Below are 16,458 nucleotides of genomic sequence, written 5' to 3'. Positions count from 1 at the left end.
TGGTCATGGTCCAGTCCTTGATTCCTTATTTTCCTGATCGGTCTTTGTGCTAACCTGTTAGACCAGGGTCTGTCTATCAATAGAATTTTCTGGTCTAACTATCAGCTACATAGTTTCATTCCTCAGTCTTCAAAATGGTTAATCATTTTCCCTGGTCTTTGTCCTGATCATGGTCTATGTTTTGTCTCCTGAGTGTACGGTGGTCTTGTTCCTTTGTACATGTATTATTCGCTGAGTCGATGTACAGTTTAGCCATCTTCTTGTGCATACCCTATGTGTCGAGTCGGTCGTTCAGATCAGGCCACCTTTTTACAATAGGTGTTCCAGGTCTGATCCATCCTATTGCACTCCTTCGATGCAGTCGATAGTATTTCTTTTACCTTTGTTGAGACTATATCTGTCGTTTTGTCTTCAGATTGTACAAATCTCTTTGGTATGTCCCGTTTTGTCGATTGGTTAGATCAGAACCCTCTTTTCCAGTGAGGGATTCCTGGTTCAATCAATCATATGTACATTCTTTCAGAGTCACCTGGTTAGTGGTCTATACTCGTCACTCTCATTGCCATGGTCTATTCATGTGTCATAGATCCGTGTTGTGTGTGGATATTACTCATTGGGTTAGATTTTCGCTACTTGCATGCTCTGTCTTAGATATGGTTGATGGCTTGTCCGCTGTCTCTATGACCATGATCTATCATTATCGATCCTCTTGATCATACAGTTGTCAATGTCCATCATCAGATTTGAGATCCAGTCTATGACCTACTTCTGTCATTTTGTGGCCGTGGTCTACCTTTCTGATCTATTCGAAAGTCTATGATTATTGATGAACAAAATCATTGTCACCAGTTGTATCCTTCCCATATGATCGGTCAAAATTATCCCTATTATTTCGTTATTCAGGGTTATCTTCCCTCTCTTCTGATCTTATCCTATCTGTGATTAGGTTAAATCATGTCGAACAAAGTGATGAGGGTTTGGATAAGTGAGTCAATTCGAGCTCTCCCGCGCGAGCGTGCACAGTGGAGTACGGCCGACAGGTTCATCAGCACGTTTAATAATTTGAGCGCATCCGGTGTGAATTGGCAATTTCTTCAAGCAGCTGCAAGACTCTGGGATCCTATTCTTCATGTTTTTCAATTTGGTCCCTTTGAAATCTGTCCTATATTCGAGGATTGGTGCGCCCTGTTAGAACTCCCACCCGAGGGACTCTGGATCCAACCTTCGAGTATAGCGTCTCCTCGTTCCATTTTCTGTAAGCTTTTCGAGAACCAAACTGTTGATGCTATGCCCTATTTCAAAGACACGTACGTGCAATTCGATGACCTCATTGAGCGTTTTTCTAAAAACGTTGACCCTATCGATTCCCGTTTCCAAAATTGTCGACGCAGTGCCTTAATCTTTGGTGTCCTTGCACGTCACGTTGTCCGTGAAGACTCCAGTATTGCCCCTGTGACCTTATTGAGTGTAGTCGATCAAATTCATGAAGGAAGGAATCCTGTCCCCCTCATGCTAGCAGAAACCTTCTCTGGGCTGGATCTTATTGCTAGGCAAGAGGTGAAAGATAATTTCCATGGGTGCGTCAAGTTACTTTATTTATGGCTCTGTGAAAAACTCACCATCCTTCGGCCACAGAGTTCCCTTCAGTACACCCTCAAGGATCATCTTTCGTGGCAACCAATGGCCAATAAACCTCAATCCATTGATGAGTGGCGTAATTGGTTGCAACACGTGGAGAAGGATCAATTTCACTGGGTGAGTCATTCATGCTTACATGTTATCACTAGCACCTACCCACACCCATTTGTGTATCTTATGGGTTTGGAAAAGTCAACCTTTTATGCGCCCACTCGTCTGCTTCACCAGATCACGGGAAATCCATGTCCTCCCGGATTTGTAACCCCTCCTCCTTGCGAAAAGCTTACTCCCGGTCTCATAAAGTCTATAATAGCTGCTTGGGGAAACAAGGTTACCACTAAGAGACTTGCTCTATCATCTAAAGTTCATCGGAAGGAGTTACCAGAAAAGCCTGCGGGAAAGAGAGCTCGGATCATGGAACATTGAAGACCATTTTCATGCAATTGTCATTTTAATTTCAAGTTTCATTATGCTCATTTGGTTCATCTACTTGTTTATCAATCGTAACTACAGTCGGATTTGTGAATCGTAACTACAGTCGGATTTGTGATTAATGAAAATGTGTTCTTTTCAATTTCTCTTGTCTGGAATTTGTGTGAAGTGTTCCATCTCAATTGTCAAATGTGCAATCTAACTTATTAACTTCCACTCAGGAGTCTTAGCGGAACATCATTGCTCCCAAGAAAGTCAATTCAAAACCGGCCTGGTCCCGTCCGTCTTCAGATTCCAGGCTGAATAGACTTTCTTTTTCCCCAGAATCCTTTACTTCTCCTGCGCCGCTTCTCCTTGGTTGTCCAGAAATTCTTTCACCCATTTCACTTGCATCTGAATCAATGGAAGGTACCGGAAACAACAATCCAGATACGAATGAGATGATGAAGGCTATTCTTCTTCAGCTGAGTGCCATGAAGGATGATATAGCCCTCCTGAAAAATGATCGTCTTTCTACCTCTAAAGACCCGGCCAATCAGCAGCCTTCAGTTATACCTTCTGTTCCTCTTGTTTCTCCCAGGCCAGCTGTATTGCCTGAAATCGAAGACTTTGATGAGGGCCAGTACGCAGCAGAGAACTGTCTTCCTAACCTGGGAAATCCTGATAAAGCACAGGAATTGGCTGACCAAATTGAGAAGCTGACTCGGGATATGGAAACCATGAAGTGCCAAGGTCCCAAAAATTTGGATATGTCTGAGTTCATGATAGCTCCAGGGGTCGTACTTCCGCCCAAGTTCAAAATGCCAGACTTTGACAAATACGACGGAATGGGGTGCCCTCGTAGCCATCTCAAGTCAGTCATTCCTTTGTTGCAGCAACACGGTTTATCCCCAGAACAGATTGCTTTAGTGTTCCCTAGAACTTTGACTGGGACAGCGAAGAAGTGGTTTTTGCATCTGAAACCAGAAGAAAGCAGGACCCTTGAAGGTGTAGCCAACAAATTCGTCCAGCAATTCTCCATGGAAGAGGGGATTGATGTGACAAAAAGGGACCTGAAATCGCTGAAGCAGGGACCCAATGAGACCTTTACTTCCTTCATTCGGCGATGGAGGAGAAAGGCAGCACAAATGACCCACAAGTTACCGGATGACGATCTTATCAAGATTGCCGTCAAGAACCTTTCCCCTTTTTACTTTCCCCATATGTCAATCCAGTACTTCAATGACTTCGATCACCTGATTAAGACCGGGACTAGGATCGAAGACATATTGGCTAAGGGCGGCCTGAGAACTAGGGCCTCCACTTCAGATGTCAGAGAGGGAAAAAGGCCTATGGCGCCTCCGAAGGAAGTTAACAACGTGAATACTGCTCGTCCAGTTAGGAGAGAAGGTCCCGGAGGAGTTCGTCCGGAAAGAAATGAGCCCAGACAGTTCACTCCTTTACCTTATTCCCTGTCTGTAGCTCTCAAAAAGCTGTTGAGAGACAAGAAGATCACTCTACTAGAACCCCGGGAAGTTCCCAATCCTCTCCCGAAATACTGGAGAAAAGATCAGTACTGCGAATATCACCAGAGTGTTGGGCATTTGACTGACAGATGTTTGGCACTAAGGCATAGGATCCAGGATAAGATCGAGGCAAAAGAAATTGTGGTGGAAGCTCTTCCCAATGTCACCAGGAATCCATTGCCGACGCATACTATGCCTCCTCCAAATGTCTATGCCATTCTTACTGAAGAGGTTGTCCTGGACCATTCTCGTATATGCGCAGTCATCTCTGATGAGCCATATATCTTGAGATGGGAATCCGATGATGAAGAATTAAAGCGCGAAGAGCCTTATGTCTTATCCTCTGTGCACGAAGTTGGGGAATCCTCTGGATGTCCTTATGTCCTCAGATTCGAGGGGGAGGAGGAGAAAAGCGAAGTCCCATATGTCCTTAAGCTTGAAGATGAGGACTTGCTGCTGTTGAACGATCAGTGTGATGAGGTTCGCCATGTTACCCGCGGTGGACGTTTCTTTAAGCCTCCTGAGTTGAGAGCAGAGAATCCCGCTGAGATTGCCAGAGCTGTTGAGAATCAGAATCAGAGGTTGAGTCCTGAGGAAGATGAGGACATTCTGTTGAAGCAGCTTAGAAAGACCCAAGCTAATATTTCTATCTGGGGTCTGTTGATGTCATCACCTAAGCATCGGCAGGTTATACTTCGTGAATTGAATACAGCGCAGGTGTCTGTGAATATAACCCCTGATGAGCTGGTTGGGCTCGTATCTATGGCCAGATCAGCTATGACCGTGTCCTTCTCGGATGAAGATTTGACCCCGGAGGGTAAGAATCACACAAAATCTCTCAGAATTACCGTCGTGTGCAATAAGAAGAAAGTGCCAGAGGTTTTGGTCGACAACGGGTCAGCTCTGAATGTGTGTCCTTTGAGCACCGCTACTGCCTTGGGGTTTGGGCCGAATGACTATATTCCGTCGGAGCAGGGGATACTAGCTTATGATGGGACTAGGAGAGACGTCATCGGCACCTTGGTCACCGAAATTGAGATCGGAGGTGAAGTGTTTGACGTAGAATTCCAAGTTCTAGATATCAAGACCTCTTTCTTTCTCCTTCTCGGCCGACCTTGGCTTCACAAAGTCGGAGTAGTTCCTTCCACTGTCCATCAGAAGCTCAAGTTCATCAAGAATAACAGAATTATCACTGTTAGAGGGGATCCAGAACCAGAGGTTGGGCAGATTTCCCAAGAGCAGATCGGTTCAAGCACCATAGATGTCAGTCTGACTGGATTTTCACTTGAAGTTTCAACCATTACTATGGAAGAAGCCATGAAGGAGGAAATTTTGTTTATGTCCAGTACAAATGCGCAGGTAGCCCGAATAATGCGCAAGTATGGGTATATTCCTGGAACTGGTCTGGGGAGAAGCCTGCAAGGTTTAACTGAGTGGCCGGAGCTGAAGGTTGCAAACAATTTGTTCGGGTTAGGATATGAACCCACCCAGAAAGAGATCAAGGAGAGAAAGCAGTACATGCTGAAGTGGGCAGAGCTGCGTCGTCGGGGCCTAGAGCTGCCTATGGGGCCGTTCAGTCTGTTGATGAATGGTAAGTACAGGAAAGAAGGAGCCGATCGCCCGTTCTATGGTTTTCCCGAGCCGTGGTTTGATGAGTCTGGAAAAGAGTTACCAGGTTTTGAAATCTTCTCCACTGATGAATTGCCAGATGAATACTTCCATGGACAGATTGTAGCCGTCGAAAAGCAGGAATCTGATTGGGCTAAGAACTTAGAGTCGCAGCTTCTGGACTCCCTCTTCGAGGTTGAGGCACCGGTCATTGCTATGATCGGAAAAGATGCACGCTTCCTGAATCCGAAGGGCCGAATTACCCCAGCTGAGGTACCCCTTGATAACTGGACTTCTCAGGTCATTCCTCAATTAGTTCTTCAGTGTGGTCATGTTCCTCTAAAAGAGTCTCAAGTTTCTGAGTATGTGTCTGTTTCCGAGTCAAATATAAAGTCTGCTATTTCTAACAATTCTTTGGATGCAGGTACCTTAGAAAGCTTAGACATTCCTGGTGTGGGTGGCGAGTCCTCCGGTATAGATGTTGTCTATGAAGATGAGTCTGTTATGGAATATACTACAAAGTCCATACATGGTCCAGTTGAGTCAAGTGTCAGCATTTCAGTTGACGATGCAAACTTTCCTTTTGAGCATACTGTAAAGCCTGCTGTGGGCCAGTTGATCAATGATGTAAACTTTGATTCTATGAATGAAATAAAGGACTCGTTTCAGTATCTTCCTGTCTCTGTTTCTGCTTCTCAAATTGATAAAACTAATAACAATGATCAAGACTCCCCCTCTTACGAGGATGTCGACGAAACTCCCCCTGAGATCAAACACATGATTACTCAGGAGGAGCAGCGTCGGGCTAAACCACTTGAAGAAGAAATTGAAATCGTCAACATAGGTGATGAAACCTTAATTCGGGAAATACGGATTGGAAAAACGTTATCCCCGGAGGAGCGTGAAGAATTAATCACTTTGCTTAAAGAATACGAAGAAGTTTTTGCTTGGTCCTATGATGACATGCCAGGATTAAGCGAAGACATAGTCCAGCATCGTCTTCCCTTAATCCCAGGCGCCAAGCCGAAAAAGCAAAAACTTCGAAAATTAAAACCAGAATGGGAATTGAAAGTCCATGATGAAGTCAAGAAGCTGTTAGATGCGGGCTTCATTCAAGTGGTTGAATATCCGGAATGGCTGGCTAACATAGTACCGGTGCCCAAGAAGGACGGAAAAGTCAGAATGTGCGTGGATTTCAGAGATTTAAACAAGGCGAGTCCCAAGGATGACTTTCCTTTGCCGAGCATCGATCGCCTGGTGGATAATACAGCTGGTCACGCTTTGTTATCCTTTATGGATGGGTTTTCCGGATATAATCAGATCAAGATGGCCCCTGAGGACATGATAAAAACTGCGTTCACCACTCCATGGGGAACATATTGCTACAAAGTAATGCCGTTTGGGTTGAAGAATGCAGGGGCAACCTATCAGAGGGCGGCTACCACCTTATTGCATGACATGATTCACAAAGAGGTCGAGGTTTATGTCGATGACATGATTGTTAAATCCAAGACTCGACCAGAGCACGCCACAGTCCTGGGGAAGTTTTTTGAAAGGATCCGGAAGTACAAGCTTCGCTTGAACCCGAGCAAGTGTGTATTCGGGGTCACTTCAGGGAAGTTGTTGGGATTCATGGTCAGCGAAAGAGGGATCGAGGTAGATCCTCAAAAGATCAAAGCAATCCAAGAGATGGAGCCGCCGAGGACCGAGAGGCAGATCCGGGGTTTCCTGGGAAAGGTTCAGTACCTCAGAAGGTTCATAAATCAGTTGACAATGACGTGTGAACCCATCTTCAAGCTGCTGAAGAAAAATTCTCCGAAGAAGTGGAATGATGAGTGTCAGGAAGCATTTGAGAAAGTCAAGCAGTGTCTAACTTTGCCTCCTATCCTGTCACCAGTTATCCCGGACCAGCCACTGTTGCTGTACCTGTCTGTCACTGACACAGCTATGGGTTGCATGTTAGCCCAGCAAGACCTTGAGTCGAAGAAAGAAAAGCCTATCTACTACATCAGCAAGAAAATGCTGGAGTATGAAATCAAATATTCTATCTTGGAAAAGACTTGTCTGGCACTGGTTTGGGCAACTCAGAGGCTTAGGCATTACCTGTTATCGAACAAGGTTCTCTTACTCTCACGGATGGATCCGTTGAAATACTTGTTCGAGAAGCCCGCTCTCACCGGGCGAACATCCAGATGGTTGCTGCTATTGTCTGAATTCGATATTGCCTATGTGACCCAGAAATCAGTTAAAGGGCGTGTGATAGCTGAGCAGTTGGCTGATGCGCCTATAGATGAGAATGCCGTTCTAACGGCAGATTTTCCTGATGAAGAGATCATGGCTGTAGAAGAGGAGGTCCAAAGCACCAAATGGTTGATGTATTTTGATGGTGCTGTGAACAATCGAGGTCAAGGAGTTGGAGCAGTGTTGATATCTCCGAAGAAAGAGTACATCCCTGTGTCCATCAAATTGCAGTTCAAGTGTACCAACAATGAGGCCGAGTATGAGGCTTGCATTGCTGGTCTCGAAGCAGCCTTGGCTCTGCATATTCAAGGGATAGATGTTTTTGGGGACTCGATCTTGATCATTTGTCAGATCAATGGTCAATGGAAAACAAAGGAGGATAGATTGATCCCGTATCACACGCACCTGGATTCCCTGGTCAGGAGGTTCAAGAATGTTACATTCACTCATCTGTCGAGGACAAGAAATCATTTCGCGGACGCTTTGGCTACGCTAGCCTCAATGTTAGATATCTCTGCATCAATGGAAGTTCAGCCTCTAGCAGTGCGGTTACAATGGGCTCCAGCGCATGTGAACGCTATAGAGATAGCAGCCCGATGTCCAGATGGAAAGCCCTGGTACATTGATATAAAGAATCTCATTTTAGGCCAAGGGCACCCCCCTGAAGCGTCAGGAAAAGAGCGGAGATCTCTCCAGAAGTTGGCGGCTAACTTCATTATCTGTGGCAATGAGCTCTTCAGGAGGTCGTTTGATGGAATCCAACTTCTTTGTGTAGATGAAGATCGAGCAGCTAATCTCATAGAGCAGACGCATGAAGGAGTCTGTGAATTCATTCGAACAAACATCATCTGCAGATATGGGGTACCGCATGAGCTGATCTCAGACAATGGATCGCACTTCAAGAAAGAAGTGGTACACCTCTGTGAGGAGTTCAAGATCAAGCATCACAAGTCCTCACCATACAGGCCTCAGACAAATGGAGCCGTCGAAGCCGCAAACAAGAACATCAAAGCCATCATCAGCAAGATGACAGAGACGTATAAGGACTGGTCAAATAAGTTACCATATGCTTTGTGGGCTTATAGAACGTCGATCAGGGCCTCTACGGGAGCTACGCCATATTCATTAGTGTATGGGATGGAAGCGGTCCTACCAGTTGAGCTGAGAATTCCTTCGTTAAGGGTAATGATGGAAGCTGATTTGCCAGAATCAGAGTGGGCAAAGGCCCGGTATCAGGAGTTGCAGATGATTGATGAGAAGAGGCTCAGAGCCCTGTATCACGTCCAGGGATATCAGCGTCGAATTGAGAAAGCCTTTAACAAGAAGGTGAAGATCAGAGATCTCCAGAAGGGTGACCTCGTTTTGAAGTCCTACAGGGCACCGGTCCATGATCCCCGAGGAAAGTTCAGGCCAAACTGGTCAGGTCCTTATATTGTCGATGAAGTCCTGCCTGGAAAAGCCGTCAGACTCCTTGATCAAAATGGTGAAAAACTAACAGAACCCACAAACCTTGATCAACTTAAAAAGTATTATGCTTGAGACACCGGGAGGCCGTCCTTGGTCGATCTGAGCTTCAAAGCCAAAAATCCCATTCAAAAAAAAAGAAGAAGGGAAAGTCAAAGACCGTTTGCAAACCCTTTGAGCCAATAATCAAAATTTCTTTGTCACACTCAAACCAGGGGCATCTTTTATGACTTGCGTCATAAAAGATGCAAAGCCTGAACTACGCCATGACCTGATCCCTTTCCACAGGGTACGTAGGCAACCTGACAAACTCGGGTTCGGTCAAATCTTTCAAAGCTTTCGAAAAAAGAAAAGAAAAGAAAGAGACTTAAATCAAAGCAATCTCTACCCGAAGTCCCCAAGGGGCGAACTACGCGGACCTGATCCTCACTCTTTGGAGGTACGTAGGCTATCTGGAAGGGTCCAGATTCGGTCCAGTCAATGCAAACATCCTAATCCAATTCTTTCAAACCCTAACCCACCTAGAAGTCCTCCTGGTGTGATAAGGCAAAGGTTTGTGGCAAAACAGAAAAAGAAAAGAAAAGAATAATGAAGTCTTAGACCCGCTAGACTGAAAACCCGAAAGGGCGGTCTAGGCAAAAGTTAGGGTCATTCGCCCGCTAAGTTGAAAACCCGAAAGGGCGGCTTAGGCAAAAATCAGGGTGCAGAGCCTGCTGGATGGAAAACCTGCAAGGGCAGGCAGTCCAGGCAAAAATTAAGGCAAGCGGTCCGCCAGATTGAAAACCCAAAAGGCAGTCTGGTCATGGCAGTGACTTCTCGCGAAGGACTAAATTTCAGAAGCTAGCAAGACGTCATACCTGTATCGGCATCACTTCAAGGTCTGAAAAGTGCCGGCAAGGCTTCCTTTGATATTCCTCTAAGCTAGGGGTTAAAACCGAGCAATCCAAAAGGTATAATAACCATGACTAAATACCAGAAAGAGGCGAAATCACCTTAAAACACGGTATTCAAAGAGTTCCAAGAGTGGTAAACTGTACCATCTTAAAACAATTATCAAATTGAGAAGCAGATTCAGTCTTTCTTCAAAGTCAGTCTTGTAACTCGGTCGTGTAATCACCAAAAGTCCTTTGTCAAGCAGTCGTCAAGGTCATTCTTTGTCAAGTCAAAGTCATGTACTCAGTCGAGTCAGGTGTGTCCCAAAATGACCTGTTTGGTCCAGTATCCTTTCGAAAAGCTGAGGTAGCAGGTACCAGAAACTGAAGTCGCATCTCCAAAAGGCGAAATGACCTATACATGGTCTAGAAGCGCGGCAAGCTCTCAGGCCCATTTGAAATTCCTGCAGCAGACGGGAGGTTGAAGATGTGTCAAGCGGAATCAGTCTGCTTGGAAGTTGAAAGTCATTGCAACCTGAAGTTCTGATAGCTGGCAGAAAATTGACAGTATTTCAGGCAGAACCAGTCTCTTGTGCATTTTGAAAGCCTTTGAGGCCCGGAGCCCTTGCAATTGGCATAAAAGTGGTAGACCTTTCGGCAAGAGTCGGTCTCTTGTACCTTCAAAATCTTTGTAACCCAAGTTTCATAAAAGAAAGCTTGGATCTGTTTGAGTTGTGTTAAGACTCCTGAACTGGAAGCGAAATTTTACTAGGGGCATCTTTTATGTCCTGACGAAAGTCAGACCATAAAAGATACCTAGCATGCATTGATGTTTGAGATATCAGTTTTAACGAATCAGGATTTGAGAAAACTTGAACGCATTTTTCAAATCAAATTTTCAATTTAGGTTTGATCATGATGCTGTCTAATCATTCCGTTTTTTACGATCTGTCAAGATGCTGTCTTCTCAGATCCCAATTTAGGTTTGATCATGATAACTGTCTAATCATTCCGCCATGTTGATCTGTCAAGATGCTATCTTCCCAGATCCCAATTTAGGTTTGATCATGATAACTGTCTAATCATTCCGCCATGTTGATCTGTCAAGATGCTGTCTTCCCAGATCCCAATTTAGGTTTGATCATGATAACTGTCTAATCATTCCGCCATGTTGATCTGTCAAGATGCTGTCTTCCCAGATCCCAATTTAGGTTTGATCATGATAACTGTCTAATCATTCTGCCGTGTTGATCTGTCAAGATGCTCTCTTCCCAGATCCCAATTTAGGTTTGATCATGATAACTGTCTAATCATTCCGCTTCGTTCATCTGTCAAGATGCTGTCTTCTCAGATCCCAATTCAGGTTTGATCATGATAACTGTCTAATCATTCCGCAACGTTCGTCTGTCAAGATGCTGTCTTCTCAAAATCTCAATCCAGGTTTGATCATGATGCTGTCTAATCATTCCGCTGTGTTCATCTGTTAAGATGCTGTCTTCTCAGATCCCAATTCAGGAATGATCAAGATGCTGTCTAATCATTTCGCTTGTCCCAGATCCAAATTTAGGTTTGATCATGATATTGTCTAATCATTCCGCTTTACAATCTCCAAATCCCTGAATGGCTTAAATAGATGCTGTCTAATCATTCCATTCTGCATTGTGTGAGAGTCTGTCTCATTACCACTTGAGAGTCCATCTCAGTTTTCTTTTCGAGATTCTGTCTCGTCAATTCATCTTATCATTCCTTCTCGATGAGAATGTGTCTCGTCGATCCATCTCGCCACCCTTTTGCATCCCTTCTGTTCGAAATCTTGGGCCAGTCAAAATGTGTTGTCTGTTCAGCTTTGACATTCGCGCGACAAGCGCGCTCTGCCAAAGAGGGGCATCTGTAGACACCCCATTTTGACCGTGCCCTAAACCCTTCCCATTTTGTGCAAAACCCCATCAGATCAATGATCTAGGGTCCCAAACTTAACCCTAGGCTAGCTTTGGGTCCCAGCTAGGTCCCCGCAAAATTTCGTCAAAATCCGAGTACATTTGCCTAGCGAACGAGCAGAGAAAGGACCGTAGTGTAAACCAGAAAAGGGGGGTGAATTATCCTGGAACGGTGCAGAGCAGATTTCGAATAAGACACGATTGGATGGTGCGTCCATCAATTTTTCCGCCAATAGTGCGCCCATCAATATTGGTAGTGTCAATATCACCACCCTGTTTTTATAAAATAAAAAAAATATATATATATATATATATATAATGTGGGACCCGCTTGTGTGGGGCTCACTTGTGTGGGACCCGCTTGTGTGGGGCCCGCTTGTGTGGGGCCCGCTGGTGTGGGACCCGTTTGTGTGGGACCCGTTGATGTGGGATCCGATTATATTCAAAGAAAGAAGAAAGGGGACATCATCATTTTCTTTTGATTTTTAAAATTTGTAAGCAATGATTATGTTTTTTGTTTTCTTTTGGTATCCTATGCATGTAATGATTTTTTATTTTATTTTTTTAAAAAAAAAAAATAAAAAAAATTAAGAAAATGGGGGACATGAGGGGGACAACCACTCTCACTTTCTCTCCCCCTCATGATGACTCATGATGGTTTTCTTCTCTCTCGCGAGGAGAAACCAGAGGAGGGAAGAGAAAAAAAAAACAACACAGAAAAAAAGAAAAACGAGAGGAAGAAAAGAAAGGAAAAACCAGAGGAAAAAAGAGAAAGAGGAGAGAGAGATCTGCAGAGGGGAGAGAGAGAGAGAGAGAGAGAGAGAGAGAGAGAGGAGAGATCTGTAGAGAGAGAGAGAGAGAGAGAGAGTCTTCTCCTCCGGCAACCCAGCCGGAATCCGGCGAGGCCAAACCCATTTCCGACCGGCCATCCACCGATCACCACCACCATCATCCGACCCTCCATCCACCACAGACCACCACCTCTTCTCCTCCGGCAACCCAACCGGATTCCGGCCACCTTCTCCGACATCCTCCCAACCAACCACCGGAGCTCCACCGGCATCCACATCTCCTCCACCCCACCTCCAGCGGGCCCCACCTCCAGCGGGTCCCACATCAGCGGGTCCCACATCAGCGGGCCCCACACAAGCACGACTCTGTCAACACCTTCCTGGATCTCTTGTGGCGTAAGTTCATTTTTTTTTATTTTTATTTTATTTTATTTTTTATTATTTTTTTAATTATTCATTCTTTGCACTACACACACGGGTCCCACAGCGGGTCCCACAGCGGGTCCCACAGCGGGTCCCAAAGCGGGTCCCACAGAGGGTCCCACATCTGCGGGTCCCACATCCGCGGGTCCCACAGCGGGTCCCACAGCGGTAGGTCCCACAGCGGGTCCCACAGAGGGTCCCACATCTGCGGGTCCCACATCCGCGGGTCCCACAGCGGGTCCCACAAGCGGGTCCCACAGGGGGTCCCACATCCGCGGGTCCCACAGCGGGTCCCACATCAGTAGGTCCCACAGCAGTAGGTCCCACAGCGGGTCCCACATCCGCGGGTCCCACATCAGTAGGTCCCACAGCGGGTCCCAGCGGGTCACAGCGGGTCCCACAACAGCGGGTCCCACAACGGGTCCCACAACAGTGGGTCCCACAGCAGTGGGTCCCACATCAGCGGGTCCCACATCAGCGGGTCCCACATCAGCGGGTCCCAGCGGGTCCCACATCAACGGGTCCCACAACAGCGGGTCCCGCAGCGGGTCCCACAACAGCGGGTCCCACATCAACGAGTCCTACTATGAATAGTAGTTTTGAATAGTACTTATAAATAGTAATTATGAATAGTAGTTTTGAATAGTAATTATGAATAGTAGTTTTGAATAGTACCTATAAATAGTAATTATGAATAGTATTTTTGAATAGTAATCTTGTATAGTAATTATAAATAGTAATTATAACAGTCTTCAGCACAGGAGTTAGTCCTTCAGTCAGTCCAGGAGTTTTTCCTATTATCATAGGGGTTAGGATTCTGTCCATCCTCTCATCAAGTCGTGATCTTTACCCGCTCCTGCAAGGTATAGGATGCTGTCCAACCCTTGCCGAGTTATTTTCCTGTTCGTTCCCCCGCAAAGCATAGGATGCTATCCAACCTTTGCGGGATTCCAGAAGTCTCCCTACCCGTATGATGATAGGATTTTATTCTCTGGTGTCAAAAAACAATAAAAACATTTCAAAAATACTTGAAAACAACAAAAACATTCCAAAAAACACTTGAAAATTCAAAAACATTTCAAAAACAATTCAAAATCCAAAAACATTTTAAAAATCAAAATTTCAAAAAAAAAAAAATCTTGAGTCATGTGCAGAGTAGTTAGGAATTCTGGTCCGAACTACGGATGGCTTGATCCCTAGCTGAGGGGTACGTAGGCAGCTCAGGCGTGCTGCTGGCACCCTGAGTTCAGTCACCATTTTTACACCCTTTCACCATTTTTAGACACCATTTTTGTAAATATTTCTCACAACTTTCACCATTTTTCATAACTTCAAAACCTCAAAAAAATACAAAAAAAAAAACTTCAAAACCTTTTCAAAAAGATCTTCCCCTAGAGTTAGGAGTCTGTCCTAGATATTTAGGGTGTTTTAGAGTTAGGAGTCGGTCTTGATTTGTATTGATGTGGTGTGTCCTGTCGTGTGAGTGTCCCTAGAGTTAGGAGGCCTCGAGTCGATCGGTCAGACACTTAGTCGAACCGATGGCTAGACTAGGAAGCATATAGTCAGCCCATGGTTTTCTTTATGTTGCACAGCCTAGATACACATAGGATGTAGGGCCCACCTGCATTAGCTTAAGGCTAATCAACTTGCATTAGTTAGGGCATATAGAGTCCTAAAAATTACAATCCACTTGAATTTAAGCAATCGCACAAAAAGCTTTAAACATCAGTCGAGTCTAGTGGATCGAGTCTAGGATAGCGGTCCTAGAGTTTTAGGCATCGTAGTTTAGAATAGGGCACCGAACTACGTTGGCTCTGATTCTTCCCGAGGCCGGGATACGTAGTGCAGCTAGGATGGATGGCCATCCTGGTCCGAGTCAAGTATTGCATTAAAGTCTAGGGTTTGTCGTGTCGGGTCATGTGTCGAGTCGTGTTGTGTTGTGTGTTTTGCCGTGTTTTCTTATTTTTATGTACAGATCCTATACCTTTAGCTGTAGCATGCATGTGCTTGTCCACCAGAACTTAGACACCAATTAGGCATGGCACTCATAACCTAGCTATTCTTAGGCGACATATCTTTCATTTCTTTTGTGTGTGCTTCTTATTCATCTCCGAGACATGCATGATTAGCTAGACGTTATCTCGGAGATATTCGTTCTCATTTCGCATGATTTTCGCCCCAAAACTCTTCAAAATTAATAATAAATGGCATAAGAGACCAGGTGCTAGCACTTGGGCGAATTGGGGGCGCCTAATCCCTTCCCCATTCGTCATCAGGCACGAACCCTATTTTATATCTCTGGTTATCCGTTGCAACAGAGCACAGCATGGGATCCAGGGCCCACTTCCTTGGATGGCGACTCTTCTTTGTTTAAGATACGCCTCGAATCTGGGCTAGTCCCCGAATCGAGAGGTATCTCACTTTACATCGCCGCTCATGCTGTGAGGGGCACTCTTTCGAGAGTTCCTTGGTGGGGCTCTCCTTCACGTGGACGATCTAGAGAGACTCGCGCGGGGGCCCGTCCCCTCACGCCCGTCCCGGATCCGGTTCCACAGATTGGCGACTCTGCTGGGGATTTCTTGAAACATTGCCTAACTCTGTAAAAATGCCATTGTTACTAATTTTGAGGAAATTTGGGCCAAAATCGAGTTAAATGGGAACTTTATCGTTAGAAATCCAGGGGCACCAAGTAGGCGCGTAAATAAAACAAGGGATTCACACATCGCACATCATACATTGTCATATTCTTTATTTCTTTCATCATTTTCATTATTGGCCTCAGGGAATAGATATGACGCGTACCAGATGGGAACCGTTGTATCTATTTCCGAGCTATGCGCCGGAGCTGCAGCCGTAGACACTGGGTGTGCTGGTGTTCTACAGCAGCCGATGAGCAATGAACATACTTTGTATAATGCTGGGTGTGCTGGCGTTATACATCAAGGGTATGGTCATAAGCATAGTACCCTGCAGAAATGCCCGGGCCCTACTTTTATTTCATTATATTATGTATATATATTAGTTTCTCCCTTTAGAACCAAAATTAGGGAACCCTTGCTAGGACACTATATATATGTACTCATATAGGACGAACATGTGCGACCAGCATATGTGAGCCTAGGATAGAAGTCAGCCTACCCATGTAGTGTAGAAGGGTAAGTCACACCGTGGTTACCCGCGCGTTTTCTAGTACACTCACAAGCACTTTTGAGTCAAGATTATCTGGGCTCCGCTAGATCAGGTTAGGGCTGGTGCCCCTGGTTAGGATATGTATGTATATATGTACGTGTATGTGTTATATTTATTCTCAGATTAGGACATGTCTCCTAGATTAGGTTTCTGTATCTGTCGCAGTCGTGCATTCCTTCAGACCTGATCGATGACCCTTACTCTTGCTCGGTTGTCAGCTAGATCGTGATTTACCCTGTGATCTCTTATCATACGGTCACCCCGGTGTGTTGGGTTCATGTGTTTGAGTTGTTCTGATCCATTACATCAGGTAAAGTCTATTCCTTCTTTCAGTTTGGGTCTGGCCGACGGTTTTGTT

At 45.2% G+C, this 16,458-nt stretch overlaps 1 protein-coding gene across 1 annotated transcript; it reads left to right on the top strand.

The window, feature by feature from the left end:
• The first annotated feature begins 3,197 nt into the window (after window positions 1-3,197).
• On the top strand, window positions 3,198-5,737 carry LOC143888984 (uncharacterized). Its single transcript, XM_077393362.1, has 2 exons — window positions 3,198-5,483; window positions 5,608-5,737. Exons 1-2 carry the CDS (start codon window positions 3,198-3,200, stop codon window positions 5,614-5,616), a joined length of 2,295 nt encoding a protein of 764 aa, XP_077249477.1. The 3' UTR covers window positions 5,617-5,737.
• The last annotated feature ends 10,721 nt before the right edge of the window (window positions 5,738-16,458 follow it).

The sequence above is a fragment of the Tasmannia lanceolata genome, unplaced genomic scaffold, assembly GCF_043159265.1.
Source record: "Tasmannia lanceolata isolate RefF3 unplaced genomic scaffold, GAP_Taslan_0.1 ptg000012l, whole genome shotgun sequence".
Taxonomy (NCBI): Eukaryota; Viridiplantae; Streptophyta; class Magnoliopsida; order Canellales; family Winteraceae; genus Tasmannia; species Tasmannia lanceolata.
Note: the sequence above shows the minus strand (reverse complement) of the source record. Positions and strands in the feature narration are given on the sequence as shown.

Coding starts and splice junctions, on each gene's coding strand:
- LOC143888984 (XM_077393362.1), top strand. CDS start 3,198: ATGACCCACAAGTTACCGGATGACGATCTTATCAAGATTGCCGTCAAG.